This window comes from Aphis gossypii, chromosome 1, assembly GCF_020184175.1.
Source record: "Aphis gossypii isolate Hap1 chromosome 1, ASM2018417v2, whole genome shotgun sequence".
NCBI lineage: Eukaryota > Metazoa > Arthropoda > Insecta > Hemiptera > Aphididae > Aphis > Aphis gossypii.
Window position 1 is genome coordinate 38,037,474 of NC_065530.1, and position 18,064 is coordinate 38,055,537.

Sequence of the window (18,064 nt, forward strand, 5' to 3'; positions counted from 1 at the left end):
AGGGATCAATATTTAATTAAATATTATAAAGACGTATTTTTTATATACATTATACATATACATAAAATAATAATATTATAACTTATATAAGTACCTTACTATTACTACCATACCATATATATAAATCCAATGTTAAAAATATGTTTTAATAATCAATGATTATTCATTAGGTATTTAATAATTATGATATTACATTTTGTATACGTAGGTAGGTACACAAAAAAAAACCCAAATATTTTGCGTCCTACATGTACGAGGTAGGTAAGTACTAACAATAATATAAACACTTGATAATTAGAATGCATAAAGTACTAATAAGTACTATAAAATATAAATTATACATTTGAGTTATGTTTATATAGTTAAATACAATTATTTTAATTTTAAAATAAATAATATTTTTCATTTTGCATAAAGTTGGTATAAAACTAAGTAATTACTATTGTAATGTATGTATGTATGCACCTACCTATGTATGTATATTACATGATGTTTAGTGTTCAGTGTTGATGACAAATGAATAATGTATTTGATTTTTTTTTTATATATACAGCAACTATGGTTTACCATATGCATTATATATACGATATACTAAAATACACAAACATCATATACCTATACGTCATGCATATAGTCTTTATACAGTGTCATTCAGACACTTTATATACGAACTAAATATAGGTATCATATTATAGGTACAATAATATAGCAGATATGAGTACAATATAAATAACAATAAACAGTCAAAATTTTCATAATAATTAGAATATGGCCTTAGCTCTCTGTATGTAGGTACATCCCCTGATATTATTCAACGATTCATTCAATTTTTGTCGCTGTTTAAAACACACACGTTAGTATAATTTTTTCATTAAGTATTGTCTATACAGGATAATAGATTATTATTATTCACATATTAATTCACGGAAATCAAAAAGACAATTGGGTCACATATATCTAGTTATTATTTTATCGACTCTACGAACAAACGCAATGTTTTCACGATTGTAAATTAATTTATAGACTCATCGTATAGGTATACATCTCTTAAATATATATAGCTAAACATATTTACAATTACTTATACATACCTATATACATATAATACTAGCTATATCATGTTCGTTATCAAATATGATTTTACCTCCATATAAAACATGACCATGATAAAGAAACAAATAAGAATCTATACAAATATATTATTATATATTATGTGCCTATGTAATATATAAACAACCCAAATATACTTATATAGTTTAACGATAGCAAAAATTAAATATAGTTTACAATAACACTATAACAGCGTAATTTAAAATTTTACGTAAATTACAGATCATTATGTTCCACACCAAACATTTTGATATTTTTCTTTTGAAGTTCATAACTCAGATTTTAACAATAATGTCATGAAAGTACATTATATACGTGAGACATAAAATTGGACACAGAAGAAAACCATGAAATTGATAATAATTTTTGTCTGTACAATTTTTTTGTGATAGACGATAGTATAATATATTGTTTGATAGATATATAATACCTATATAGGTATCAAGCAGTATAAAATAATAATAACATTTATATTGAATGAGTTGAGAATCAGTAAATACATTGGTAGGTATGTTATATATATACTAATCGGAAATATTGTGTTCCATCCCTATATAATTGGATTATGTAAAAAAAAAAACTTCCATGCAAAAAAAAAAAAAAATATAAAATATACATAGTATTATGTAAAAAAGATAAACAAATTCTAGTTTATTTAAATAGTTTAGTAAAAAAAAAAACCCTTGGCGTATTTAATAAGTAAGTATTATTATTATACCTAGTACCTACACATTATTATACAACATATTACCTATATACATCATAAGTACCTAGTTTCATTATTATTATTATAATCATAATTTTTATTTTTTTTGGTAGAAATTATGAACAATTAATTTTATTGTTAAGATATTATAAATTATAAGTATAAGCTATTATAGTAATAAGTTATTACTAATAACAAAAAATAAATTCAGACATGTATTACTATTATTTAATATTTATATTATATTCCTAAAATTATTTATAGATAGGTATATGATATCGATATATTTTCCCCGTGTTTAAATTTCGCATATTAGTCATATAATATTGTAGGTATATATTAAGTATTATTATCAGTTAGTTCAAATATAATATACTATAGGACATAGGTATCTGACATATATTTAATCTTTACAAAGTAATCATTATATGACGTATACGATATATTATAATAAAGTATAAAATTATTTGAAACCTTAACTAGATAGTATACTATCTATATAAAATAAAAAACATAAAGCTCAATGATATGTATTTAGTATAATATAGCTTAAAAATAGTTTTGTATTATATTATGAACAATATTTATTCGATAATAGTTAAAATCTTGACAAAAATATTATAATACCTACCTATCAATAAACAATAATGAAATATATATATTTTTTAAGTTAAGCTATAAGAGCAGTCATATGCAATCTAGAATAACTTAAAAAATAACAAAAATAGAATATCTGAAAAAAATTTATTATTTTTTTATTCGTAAAATTATAAGATGGCAACAATAATATAGTATATAAAATCCGGAAATGTATAAATTAATTATTGTTATTATTTTTATTTTTGGAACTTCTTATATTCCCAGTATTTTCTTAGTTTTTTTTTTTTTAAGTATATAACGTACTACACGTCAATAAATAAAAAAATTGTTATTTTAAAATGTTTAGCTTTATTTTAGTACGTTTTCAAGATTATACCAACAATATAAAACTTTATATTTTTAACCAATTTCCGATAGGTACATAAAAAAAAAATTGTTTCGTTTTTTAATTTTTAAATTGAATTTTACAATTAAAATTAATTTTAATAATTTTAATTCAACCTTAAAACAATATTAATTTTTAAAATATTTATAGTAGTTTTTTAAAACATGTCAAATAAAATATTATGAGTAAACTTTTTCGTAAAAATTGAAATTTTTTAAGACGTATATATAATTGTATAATTTTAATATTTATTACATAAATTCGATTTATAAAATTGAATTAAAACTAAGTGTGCAATAAATTAATTAGCAAAAGTATAGTTTAACTTGATATTTGTATGGCTTTAAAATTTTGTTGGGGCATATTTTTAATCATATTTACTATTTAGTTAGAATTACAAAATATTTGCATTTTTAAAGTCATAATATTTAATGTTTTCTAGGTCATCAACTATACTGAGTCTTAAATGATACGAGTATATATATGTATAAAAATAAATGTAATAAGCTTCTAACATATTATATAATAAGATTGTACATTTATATTTGTATTGGTATTGTATATAATATATGTATAATATTATAGATAAGTAGCTATATTATAATATACATATTTATATAAATTGCGTTATTTTTATTATAATTTAATGAAATTCAAATGATATACTACAATATATACTATAAAATATATATCAATAACTTTTATCACCCTCAAATATCATCCATATGTGTTTTTACATCGTTTATATTTATACACATTACTTTATACATAAAAATATCTTTATATTATTATGTATACACGCAGTATATATAATTATACTTATCTATAATATATATATATGATGGAATATGGATATAATAATATGCTTAATATGGTATACATATTATAGTTTAGTCCCCTTTTGTGAATCAAGATATTATATGACTTAATGCAGGGGATTCCGAGAGAAATCGTTATAATAATCGTAGAAAATATTAAGTATCAGAAACATGCACTAAAAAATATTTAAAAAACTGTTAGTATAAATGCTGTTTATAATATATTGTATAATAAAGACACAAAGAGTACAGTTTAATTTTAATTATGACGATAAGTGTAATAACAAATAAGTATCCATATATTCTATATACGTATAATAATTGTGCGCAAACATATAACCTTATAGTATATAATTATTAATGACTATTTATATATATACCTATATATTATTATATTATATAATTTATAACTGTTGAACTGATAATTACTTTATTGAAATAATATATCATATTATATACGTTCTCGATGTACAATATTATAATGGTCATAATGCATATTACGCAAGTCATATCAAACTCAAATATACATAGGTAAACCTACAAGTAAGAGTCTAATGTACCTATTATACATAGATAGCTATATAACGGATCTATATATATATGTTAAAATTATGTTGTAGTAAATCCGAATAAAATCATTTAATATATACGCGGCTAAATTTGAACAAAAAATTCAACCGATGCGTTATAAAACACACACACAAACACGTGTACAATACGCTTAATATACGAGCGGCAATAACCGCGGTGCGGATAAAATATTATATATTATACCTAGGTATATTCGTTTTTTTCTTTTACACGTATCATCGTTACCGCGGTCACGACGAGCGCGCGGAAACGGTTTTTGTCGGTTTGAGTGAAAAAAATATGTTTAGAAATTTCGCGCGCGCTCACCTGTGCACGCGCGACGGTGCCGATGGCGGACGAGCGCAGAAAATCGATGGTGGGCGGCGAGGAGAAGAAGCGTCGTCGTCGCTCGGCGCACAATAGATTCGCGCGCGCGAGTCGTCCCGCGCCGCGAGGTATGGCGGGGGAGGCTGAGGGATATTGCACTCGAGTTAATTATTGCGGTGAAACCGACGCGGAAAAAAAAATAAAAATACAAAAAGGGGGGGCGTCGGGGTGGTGTCGTCGGTAGGCGCGTCTCGGGCGGGGGGAGCGAACACATAATATAATGTAGCCTGCGCGCCCGCCACCGCCGCCGCGCCCGCCGACGGGGTTTTCCTCCGTCGTAGCGCGCGCTACGGTCTGTGTCACCGGGGGCCGCGACCGCGCGTGTGAATTGGTCAGAGGTGGCCGGGTCGGGAGCCAATGGCAGCGCACCGGGCGCCCCGGTCGCCATGGTGACGGCGGTGGAGGGGAGCGGCGGCAGCAGCACCGTCGCCGTCGCCGTCGTGTACGCACGCCGCCGCCGCCGCGCACCGGTCTCCCCGGTCGGGTCTACTAACCTAACCCGGTGGCCCGCGGGTCAGTTCACTCCGATCTGGGATCGCGGCCGCCAGGTCTCCGAAAGGTCAAAAATCCGAGACGATCGTCGTCCGTGCCGCCACATTACGCGCGTGGGAATTTTATTTTATCACTCGAAATATATTTTTTTGTAATTATTTTTCGTTTGTCCGTAACCGCGGTAAGAGACGAAACCGAAAATAATTGTTACCAATATCGGGAATTTTTTTTTTCTACTACTACTCATGAGTGCCGCGTCGGAAAAATAATATTCGTTGATTTTATATGTGCCGCGTCGTTGGTGAAAAAAATTAAAAATCGTTCTTGTTCGCGTTAGTGTTTTTTTCGCGCCGACGATAACAGTTCGGCCGAACAGCAGCGGGATCTCGCGTAGTGCTACGGCGCCTGGCGGTTTACCGGTAAGCGAACGGCGCCACCACTGCCGCCAAGTCGGGTCCCCAAGCCCGACAGTCTCAGCGGAAGCTCAGGTCCACACCGGCAAGCACCATTATTATTCCGCATAACGGCCTCGCGGTGTGTCGCGCGGCGGTAGGCGGACTATGCACAGTGTCCGGTGGCGGCGGTCCCGGCATGACGGGCGTCGGCGGCCCGACGGGCGGTTCGGCCGCTCCGCCGTCGCATCAGGGCCCGCCGCACGGTGGACCGCCGGACCTGCTGACCAGTGGCCACCACCACGATCTCGGCGGGTTCACCCGGAGCATGGCGTTGGTGACGCCGGCCTGGCGCGACCCGCCCGGCGGTGGCGGTCACCATCTGGAGGAGCCGCAGCAGAGCACCACGCCGGGAACGGCCAGCTCGCAGTCCGGCGGTTCGCTGGTCACGCTCGGCGGACAGTGCGACAAGAACGGACAGAACATCGAGTGCGTCGTGTGCGGTGACAAGAGCAGCGGTAAACACTACGGACAATTTACTTGCGAAGGTCAGTGTCTTATTGTTTATATATAACGTGTTCAAAAAAAAAGATAATTTTTCCGTCACGGGCCCAATAAAATATTACCTAAGTGCGTTAAAAAATTTCCGACGAAAAAATTCGTAGGTAGGTACCAATATAAATAATTTGCAAAAAAAAAAAAAATTAATCTAATTTATCGCGATGTAAAAAAAAAATAATAAAAAAAAAATTAATGGTTTACGACTAATAAGATTTCACAATTCGGTGTAGAAAAATTTCTAAAAAAATTAAAAAATAAATGTTTTCGCTTCGACCGCATGGCGAGAAAACGCGGTAAAATCACCACAATACATAATATTATAATATAACTAGATTGAATTTTTCAACGAGCCGCGCGTGGACACGACAAACGAGCCTATAATAATAATATACGCAACGTATTTTATGAGATACTTATTTTAATTCTGCAATCTGGTATTTGTTTTATAGTTTTATGATATAGTATATCTTAATTATTATTCTAATAAATTATAATATTCGCGAGCTCTTTTATCTCGACTGTTTTCGACGCTTTAGACGGCGGACGGCCGCGGAGGAAAATTACACCGGTAAAAAAAAAATAAAAAATATATAATATATATAAATAAAACGCTGAAATCGCGAGCGGCGTCGCACGCGAATAATCCTCACAGTGCAGTACTTACGGCAATAATTATAAAATAATAACGATAAAAATTACGACGATAATATAATATAAAATACGAGGCCGGTGGTTTCCGATCGCGCGCCGGTGAGCACATACACACGGACACGCGCGCGCGAACGATGACTGTCCGCGCGCCAGAACCGGATTCCTTTGGGTCAACCGGTCGGCGGGTCATAACCCGACGTGTGTCTGCTGCCACCGACGCCGCCGCTGCCGACTCATCTGAGTGGGTTTGTTTTTTGTGTGCGCGCCCGACACCCGCCCGCGATCGACCCATAACAATAATAATAATAATAATATATAATAATATAATACGCGTCGACACCGCCGCCACCGCCCCTCGGAAATGTAAACATTGCGACGCGCGCGCGACAACCGACCGACTACCCCGTTGTACCCGTGCGAAGTATTGTGTAAATGTCGCGATACGATTTGCGTAGAATATCGTATTCCTAGCTAGTATAACCTAGCTTCAGTACCGTGAAACTCTAATGTGAGACGATTCAGAGTGACGAACGAGTTAAATAAAAAAAAAATACATGTACCTATTATATCTTTTAAGTTTGAAAAAAATGTATCTGGTCTGCAATGTGGTTTCAGAAATATAGGTTATGATGTTCTATATAGGCAGTAATAGTATAGCATGTGATATAACGTCACAAACTTTTCGAGCACTCCGCCGCGGTGAAGATATGTGTAGATATACCTACCTACCTACTATAGTGGAATTGAAATCATTTATACGACCTTAATATTATAATATAGTGATCTGGAAATAAAACGCTTAAAATGTTATGATGTCATATATTGAGAAACGCGTTTTTTTTTGTTGTTTACTGCAAATACTACGGCCAATTGATAAATTTCAAACAGATATTATTGCACAACGAGTGATAAACAAAAAAAAATAGCATCGGTGCGGTTCTTTGATCGTTCGTCTGCATCACACTAAAATTATATGTTTAAAATAATATTATATTTAAATATTAGTATATTTCAAGTAACGCAGGATCTATATTATGTATAGTATGAATCACACCAGCAGTTGAGATATTCATTAATACATTAGTATACGCACCTATACTTAACATAAAATTATTTTATAAATGCACATATAATTACGAACAGGCTACTACAGTATTACACATTACAACTGCGGTCTAGCTGAGGAAAATATTGCACATTCAAACAGTATATATTGGTAGATTTAATTTTATTGCAAAATCTGTCACGTATACGCGTATTAAATTGTATATTGCTGTATATAGTATAAAAACGCGTTTTAAATGTTTTAAATATATATATTAGTAATACGTTGTACCTATCTAAATATCAATATTCCGATAAAAATAATTTTATACACGCTAAAATATTATACCTACGTATTTTTTAAATTCCGTTTGACCACACTAACCTGCAATCGTAGGGCACGGGCTAACAATCACAACTCGCAGTCTTTGTACGCATGTTAAATTCTTTATAGCAGTGGATTAAAGTGTATAATTGACTAAACGATTTTTCTAACCGCGGTAGACCGTGTCCAATTTGTCATCGTTACATTGCTTTAGTTTTATACAAACATGCTCGGTTTTTATTAATACCACCCATACAATAAGCGTATGTCATGTTTTTTTCTGTTTTTATATTATAACCATAGAAAAATGGTTTTACGCGCCGAGGGATTTAAGTAACACATTTTAAAATATCTAAAAACGCCTCCACAATCCACGCGCTAAGACACGTGCATGGTCAACCGGTTGCCACGTTGCTGAAAGTCAAAATATAATACATTATATAATATTTTAAAGTGTAATACTGTGATGAGTATAAACGAAGAAATAGCTAGTTAATAACAACATTCGATCGTATCGCGGTTAGACAAGTCGTCAAAGCGTCGAAAAAATAAAATCATCGGACTGATAATGTTTTTAAATTTCAATATTATGATAATAAACTAAATGATTACCTACTTAAAACGATTTTGAACTGATCTCTATCCATACAACAATTATTGTAATCATATATTTTTTTAACGATGTAATGTGCTCGAAGTACCACAACTCTTCTATAATATCACAATTGTATATTAAATTTATAATCGTGTGTAGGTAGGCATCAAACTTTAAAGTATCCAAAAAAAAAGTTAAACAAAAATGATATGATTACAATTTTATAAATCCGTTGTTTTGTTTACAAGTTAAAACTATATTAAGCATTTGATTTTTACCACATATACCACGTAGGGTAAAATTACGAACACATATTATATTGCACCCCATGAAAAGATAGAAAACTATTATCATTTTTTACATGCATAATATATATATACAATATACATATATCATACACAGTAATGCATATAACGCTCAAAAACGCTACTACAGGGAGGTGATATGGTGTTTCGCGTTATACATTTATACCTGTTGCTGATATACATTATGCACTGTGAACAACCCCTCGACAACGATGATTTGTCGGTTTCCAATGGAAATGTTAATTTTCGCATTAACCTTTATTACACTCGCAACAGGTGTACGCATTAATAAATAATGTGCATAGGTATATTATAATAAACTTGACACCACGCCATAAATCGAGAGATCAACTAGATCTAGTAAATATTTTATTACCCATAGAGCTAATCTAACAAAATACCCACAACATTTCTAGAAATTTTTTGCTTGATACCTACAATAATTGCTGTTTTTTTTTTTTTTTACTATATTCAAATATTTAATTTAATGTGGACAATAATTTTATTATATAATATAGTTTTTCTGGGTAAATAATTAGGTAATTCTTGAACGCACGTGCCTTTAAAAAAAATATATAAATAAATTCCAGTTTGACATAAATATATCGTGTTACTTGAAAATGATACCTACTGGTTTACAAATATGCATATGTAGTATGTGTACTATATATGTATATTTATGTGGTATTTAAAATATTATAATACAGGTTCATTCTTGAAAAAATCCGAAACAGATGAAAGTAAACGATTGCTATTAAATATATAAATAGCGTGTTTAATAATAATATATTTTAACTTAATTATTATGTTTCTGTTTGCACGCTGTTTATTCGTTTACATACATGAATTATACCACCTTGTTGGCTGTATATTAGTAGGGTTACCAGATTTTGACTATTACAATATTAGTAGGTAACTATAATAATAAGGTAGACTCGCACATTCTTTTATATATATATCTAGGTATGTTTTACTACAAGTATATAATTAAACACAATATGAAATTATATCTCGTCGTCCAAATCGAGCAGTCCCCGCGACGATTTCTATCTGAAAAAAAGCCAGCATCCCTATCCATTTTGAATTTTTATGCTTATTATCATATTATTAACTGTGTAATAATAGTCGGGGTAGTTCACACTACGTTTTTATTAAATAATTCGCTCCGTGGAGATTTTAGAAGATAGTGTGAGAAAGAAAGAGAAGTGAAGCGGCGTGATAAACAGAAACAAAAAAACCTTTTTACCCCCCTTTAAATGACCACGTTCCATAACGTTTTTACACACCCGTGCATAAGTATACACGAATTGTTGTTGCACCACCGACTCCGTTTCATTTACAATTTTTTTTTGTGCCTACTCCCGTTTTTTTTTTTATAATGACCACGCCGAGAACGACACAAATGATAATGACGATAATATAAACCGCATTTTAGAAGTCAGGCCGGTCGGTCCCGGTAACGAATCCCGCACGACGCGGTGCGGCTGCGAACGGCGCGAGCGTAGGCGCATACCCTTCATTATCACAAAGCAGCAGTTCATTTCTCTCTCTCTCCTGAAGCCTCTCTTTTTCCCGGTTTTTTATTATTATTATTATTATTTTTTTTTTTTTTTTTGTTAACGTGATCTTTTTTTTTTATTATTATTAGTATTTGTTCCCCCTCGTGTCTCAGACCTGGGCACGAGTCCGACGCTCGCGCGTACCTTTGTATATATATATATATGTAGCGAGTAGTATGTACCACCCGTTTTGTTTGTGTATACGACGCGTTTTAATTGTACTATATTCTGTTTTGTCGGCGGCAGCGGTGGTGTCTCTTAATTAGCTGGTACAGCGAGAAACTATCGTGTAATATTAAACGCCCCGAGGGCGCGAGGAGTGTGATGTAGCGGGGTAGAAATAATAAGCCTAGGGCCGCGGCGAAGCGGGGAAATCAGAAAGACTGCCGCCGCTGCAGTAACCTGACCACGGTGAAAAAAAAAATAAAAGCACAAAAAAATCGGAAAAAGGGTCACGGCGCGTCTGCAAAAGGGTAAAGTGTATGCGCGTACTATATATGATGTCTATATACGGAGTCTGCCGTGCTCCTGCAGGGATATACGCGTATAATATTATGTAGGTATATACAGGTATATAGGTAGATGGGTGTTATTAAAACGAGTGGGTAACTGATTAAAGAATTAATTCTACGTAATCAAACAACGGCCTGACTGTATAATTTATGCGATACGTACGCAATGCACTGTACCGTACGAGATAGTATATATAGAATATATTATAATATGCTCGCGAATAATACGGCTTTAATATTATGTTATATACGCATAAACATATTAGTAGTACAACTTGTAATATTTTACAAAAATAAATATATTATATGTTTTAAAGGAGAAATAAAAATTGGCAAAGAAATTCGTTGAGTCATAGTACAGTATATACACTTACAATATTATTATATAGGTACGCGCTGTGCCGGCCGTGTACACAATGTATTCATTTTTATCTACACATATGGATACAATATCATGTAGTAGATGTTATTTTGTAGTGTAATACTTCACGAAATATACTGAGTTTGCATATACACCGTGCGATGTAACCTTTTTTTTTAGTTTCACCTTCAACGCGAAAATATTCTAAAACATTATAGGTATGAGATTATAACCTATATTATATTATACTGCAATATTCAATACGGCCAAGTATATAATATGATTTTCATTTTTCAGTAGCGCTCGCATAAATCAAAATTGTTATCGTAACATTGAATATTCAACGACTTTGTATTGTGTGTATAATATAATGTTTCACGTCGTAATGTATATATATATATATATATATATATATCTACACGTCGTTTCTAATACTATATACCTATAATATAGGTAGGTATCGATAATGTGTAATATTTTATCATCACCGCGAGACCTTTGAGAGTATTTTAATGGAACAAGGTCCGATGGTATATATTATAATTATTATTTTTTGTACGTCTTTTAATTAGTATATATTTTTTTAATATTATTATTATACGAATAGGTATCTTATCTGTAAATACGCACGTCATCGAATATTTCACGTATTTAAACATCGTTCATCTAATTATATAATTACCATCGTGTATTTTATCATATCGTATACTTTAGACGTATAATAGGTGTAACTGGGTAGGTATAATATTCTATACGTGTATATAGCCGTATAGAGATGTATAGAAATCTCGACCATGGTGGTATAGGAAACGCCTCGTGGCCCGATTGATTCGAACCGAACTCGTGTATATACTTAACTATTATTATAATATAATAATGTACTTATTATATTCTTAATAATTCAATCTATGATACGTGCTTAACAGACGTTAGGCACATTTGCGTAGTTTCCTATAGCGATATCAGATATTATCTGAAAGCGAATAAAACGCGTTTCATAGATTTACCTACTTAAACGGGTATAATACCTATACATAGTACTTAAATATTGAGTATTATTTTCGTTAATATAATATTAAGTACCCGCTAGTGTATAAATTAATTTCTTATTAACGATTTTACAGTATTATAATTATTGAACGTGACCGTTATTGGATGGAATTCGCACGATTTTATTAAACGCTAAGATTTTATTCAATATTCGTAAACGTATAGAACCTATATAATAGAACCCTGCACAAAAAAAAAAAAAAATTTGAAAATATCTTGTGTACTGTAGTTTGTTGTCAACAAAGGAGTTATAAATAATAGCATGTTACATGATAAGTGTATATTTATATATATTAATATAAACAATCTACCCTTTTCATAGTCGTCACTCAGAAATGTTTGTCAATATGCTGCAGGTCACATCCCTAAGATAAGATTTATTTAGTTTTTTTGTTATTATGTTACTATTCCGTTTATCGAAGTAGAAAGTCAAAATATAGTGATATATTAGTGTTACATTCTTATATAGAAGGTAACAAATGTGGATTTAACAATAAATAGCCAAAAATTAAAGTCTACCACAATAATATGATGCCATTAAATGTAAATATAATTTAAAGTGATTATGTAATTACCGGCAGGTCTTTCACATATTAATTAGGGATATGTTTTTAATTATCACGTTAAATGAAATTTAATAAAAATTTAAAAACGTGATACAAACAATTTCGATCAATTATCCATATCTATTACCTATTCATATTTAATTCGATAATATTATAGTACTTATATAGATGTATATATATTATATATTCATAAATTATATAATGATGAGTTGTTAAAAAATGATTACTAATCGTTTTAACGCAGTACAATAACATAATAGACGGATAGAAGTGACATTAAAAAAAAAAAAATTTTTTTAGAATGATTAATATAATAGATATATAGTTATATAGGTACTATAATAATAATGAATATTACAGTTTTAATAAAGGACGTTCATTTTTTTTTGTCTTAAATAAACGTCATTGGGCATTTAAAGCTATCTAATGCACTGTTGTCATTTTTGAATCGAACTTGACCCATCAGCAATTATGACTTATGAGTATGTATAGTTTTGATGAGCGGTGTGGAGTGGCACAGCTGACCGGGTATAGATCCCACGAAGTGTTGGACCATGATAGGTACTCTGCTCAACCAAATTTTAAATATTAAACTAAAATTAACTCATATTATTAAATACTAATTCGAAATCCGATTTTTATGAATAGACATTAGACATTTTTAAATAAACTAAAAATAACAGCATGTATTCAAAAAAGTTAAAAAATCATGACGATAAATAAATATTTTTCATATGACGTTAAAGTTATTTGAGATGTCAGAGTATGAGTATGAGTATGTCAAAGAGTATCATTTCGAAAACCACAGTACATAATATAATACATTGTGCATAGGTTCTTCGACAATAACGACGAGCGCGCGCCAATAAATTAGGTAATCCGTCTCTGCGCGCATAATATAATGTTAAATGTACACATAAGATACACATCAGACAGCGATGAAGGCGTAAACCGCTATTAAATGCATTCGCTATATATGAGTATATTATGACCAGTCTCTGCAGAGTTTCAACGTCCCATATAGGTATATTAATCTAATATATTATTACCCATAAGTATATTTCGAACCATTAATAGTAATTTATATCTTTCTCCGACTGCACGCGCGAACCGCCGACTCTCGAGCGTATAAACTTATTAATATAATATTATAATATTATATCATATTGTCGTGTTTAATATATGATGTGATAGGTACCTATACTCTCGTACTCGGACGAGAGAGGAATGATACACGAAAAAAAGTATATACACACACGAAACGCTGTCGAGGAATGCAACGCGCGCGCGCGTACGAGCTAAGAGTCTGTGTGTAAAAAAAAAACCGATGATGATAATAATAATAAAAAATCGAGAGGCTTATTGTTGTCGGCGACGACGACGACTATATAGGATACGGAGACGACGAAGACGATGGAATGAAGCGAGGGCGTTTGTGAGGATAGCTCCTCGCCGAACCGTTTCCTCGATAATATTATATACACATATATATTGTATAGTCGTCGTCCGCGTCTGTAACACACTATATTATTATTACTATTATCATAATCATTATCGTTATCGTTATTATCATTGTTGTTGTTGCCGCGGTGATGCTGTGCTCGCGTATACGGTCCCTATGTGACGCACACGCGTACACGAGTTTGCGTAAATCTGCGTACGTACACGCTCGCTTAAGTGTGTGTTGGCGCGAGCCCCCAAAACCTGTTGAAGAGTACCGAGCGAGTATATTATACAGTCGACGAGAAGAGGAGACTGGGCGACGGCGATGATGCCGTGGGAACCGGTCTCGGATATCCCCATTGTGTACGTCTTATTCCTACACACACACACACGCATACAGGGTGATCGGAATGTGCGCGTACTGTTATTATAATACGTATATACACGTTTTTTACCGTCGTCGTACCACCTATAACGTAATAATATTACATATATATATATATATAGGTATACGATGAGTGTTAAAAAATATTGTGCCGTCTATTATGACATTATACACGCGCGCGTGCGCACGAAATGTTTGCGTACATCATAAAAACGCGTATGCGATGCATATGCACGGGAGAAATACGGCGAGACGAGACGAGCTTGCGACGATTCCGTACGTCATTTTTTTCCCTCGTGATATTATAATATGTAGTTATAATGGTATATACCTAATATAGATTATAAGTACACGACGATAACGCGCGTTAGGTGTACCTATTTAGCTGATGCACCGATTAAGTCCTATACGATCTCGAGTGTCGTACACTCGGACGCCGTGTTGAAACGCCCTGCGGAACTATACTTACGACCAGAAAATGTACAGACGGATATTCGTGTCGATTGATCTCGAGTCGTGTGATTTTGAGGTGTAGTTATAGGAATCTTATTTTTACTTTATCGTTCTGTTGTTTTATTATGTTATTTTCAGTAATTCTTTCCGCACATCCCTGGGATCCTGGTGACTGTACCATGAACGTTTTCGTAACAAAAAATTATACGAAATATAGTCAATTTTTATTTTATTTTGGTAAAATCGTACAATCGATAAAAATACATTAAGTTTTACTAAATAGAAGGATATTTTATTGTGAACAGAAAATAAGAAAATAAAACTATTGTATTATATTGACCTATACATAGAATATTATTCAGCATTTTATTTTCCAATAACATATTAATGTAAAAATAATATATATTGCGCTATGTGAATTTGATTAACTTATTGCTTCGAACCAAATTTTTCTTTCAAAGTATTATAATTTTTGAAATTTAAAGACCAAATTTACTTTTTAAATTAAACTTTCTAAATTTTAACACTATATATATCATTGTTTTAATTAAACACTAGATATTATAATTCAAGTATACATATATTTGTGTGGCATTAAATATTTATGTAAAAATGATTAATATTCTGGATTATAAATATTTTAACGCGTAAATATTGATTTACGATCCAACCACGGTGTTTAACATTAATAAACGCATAAATAAAATTTGAATACAAAGCACCGTCAATTACCATGTTCTGCAGTATTGCCAGTATTCAAATTGCATTTATTTCAATTCACGAAGTAGGAAATGAAATGTAATTTTACCTATATGGCATGTAATTATTTACTAGTTTTTTTTTCAACTAAAATGTAGTTAAGGTAGGTAGACTACATCACTATAAATAAGAAATAAGGCGAATAAGAAATAATTTCATAATACTATTAGTATAAGACACAATACAAATGCACATTATAATATACAGAAATCATATTTTACTCTTTGTTTGAGCATCTAATTTTTATATTTTATTATAACCTAAAGTGCACGTCGGTTAGTCGGTATCAATAAAAATTTCAAAGACCCATACATTTATATACATAAGTACATTTATATTATCATACATCAATTTTAAACATTGACGTAACTATGAATCATTATAATGATCGGGGTAAATAATTCTAAAGAAATGCATATATGACTTATCATTTCATAATAATATAATCTATACTCAACCACTATAATACAGAACCTGTTTTTTATTTATTATAGACACCCTATATATTATGCTAATGATTGACATTTAAAAGATAGTCATTTTATTTTTCAACGATAAGCACAATAAAGTTAAAATATTCGATGAAGAATATTGTTTATAATATCGATCAAAAATCCTGTAGGTGTACAACTTTTTATGATTTGTGGAGAATTGAATTTAAATCCCTATATACCTCTAAGTGTATTATCCATTTTATTGTTACTAATTAGATTTCACGTTTAAATAACGTATATATTTTTAACGTAGTGATAGTCTGGATAGATAATATTAGTTGTCCATTAAATGTCTTAATCACTATATATATATATATTCGAGTAATGAACTGGTTTATAATAACATAACTTGATATAGTTGTCAAACTACAATATATTATAATATTATGAAACGCTAGTGTTGTTATATGATTTGTGTGTACACAAACTTCCGAAGAAAGTTCATTTTGTGATAACTATCAACAGTATATATTATTATAATAAAAATTATTATTATTATTGTACATTTGTGCCTACTGATTGTCGATAACCAATTAATACATAGGTATATTATACAACCTGCAACTATATGTAATCATGAACGTTAACGGTTTTCTATTTTCTGTTTTTCAGGCTGTAAAAGTTTTTTCAAAAGGAGCGTCCGCCGGAATCTCACGTACTCGTGCAGGGGCAGCCGGAACTGTCCCATCGACCAACACCACCGGAACCAATGTCAGTACTGTCGACTGAAAAAATGTCTGAAAATGGGCATGCGCAGAGAAGGTAGGAAAAATATAAAATTATAAATTACCGTCCCACGACGATAATAATTATTACGTTATAAGTTATAAAGTATAGTATGATAATAATAATAATAACGAGCGAGAGAGGGAAAGGTGGAAACAAAAAGTGAGACGGACAGAGCAGAGGACGGGGTACAACCAAGAGATGCGAGTAACGTGAATAGCAATTATAATAGAGATCCGACCGTCGATATAAAGACACACCGTGTCAAATCGGCGGTCTATTGGTCGTCGTCGTCGTCGTTTTCGTTGTGTATGGGTTTCAATCAAATCGTCTCGTTGAATAATAACACAACGTGAGAACTAAAACATAATACCTAATAATATATAGGTAATGACATAGCGGTGAAATGTGCGTATAATCGACTACTATATCGCGTGTAAAATTTCGTAGGAATAAAAATAACGTATCAATATTTAATATATTATATTATTACATATCATAATGGGAACCTGTATCGAGAAAATTTTGAAATATCGAAATTCCCAAGGCCAAGGACAAGGTGCCACAGCCGTGTTTCGGTGGCGGGTCAACGCATCGGTCGTTCCGTCGAAGTGGTGGTGTGCAGCCCCGTCATGGGCGTGCATGTGTAAAATAGATTATATTATTATACTAACATCATTTAGTGTTGTATAGTGTATAGTTTTACCTCTATGTGTATTATACTCAGGTATATATATCGTTTCATTCCAAAAAGAATCTCGCGCATAATATTACAGCGTAGAAAAGTTTTCAACGAGTCATCTCGCAACGCACAC

General features: G+C 32.1%; 1 protein-coding gene across 1 annotated transcript in view; it reads left to right on the top strand.

Moving 5' to 3' along the window:
- Positions 1 to 5,013: 5,013 nt before the first annotated feature.
- LOC126549289 (nuclear receptor subfamily 2 group F member 1-B) overlaps positions 5,014 to 18,064 on the top strand; it is a 48,504-nt gene continuing 35,453 nt past the window's right edge. The window contains exons 1-2 of the mRNA XM_050198026.1: positions 5,014 to 6,008; positions 17,136 to 17,285. Of these exons, the coding sequence (XP_050053983.1) occupies positions 5,660 to 6,008; positions 17,136 to 17,285 (499 nt within the window). The 5' untranslated portion in view covers positions 5,014 to 5,659. The remainder of the gene's footprint in view (positions 6,009 to 17,135; positions 17,286 to 18,064) is intronic.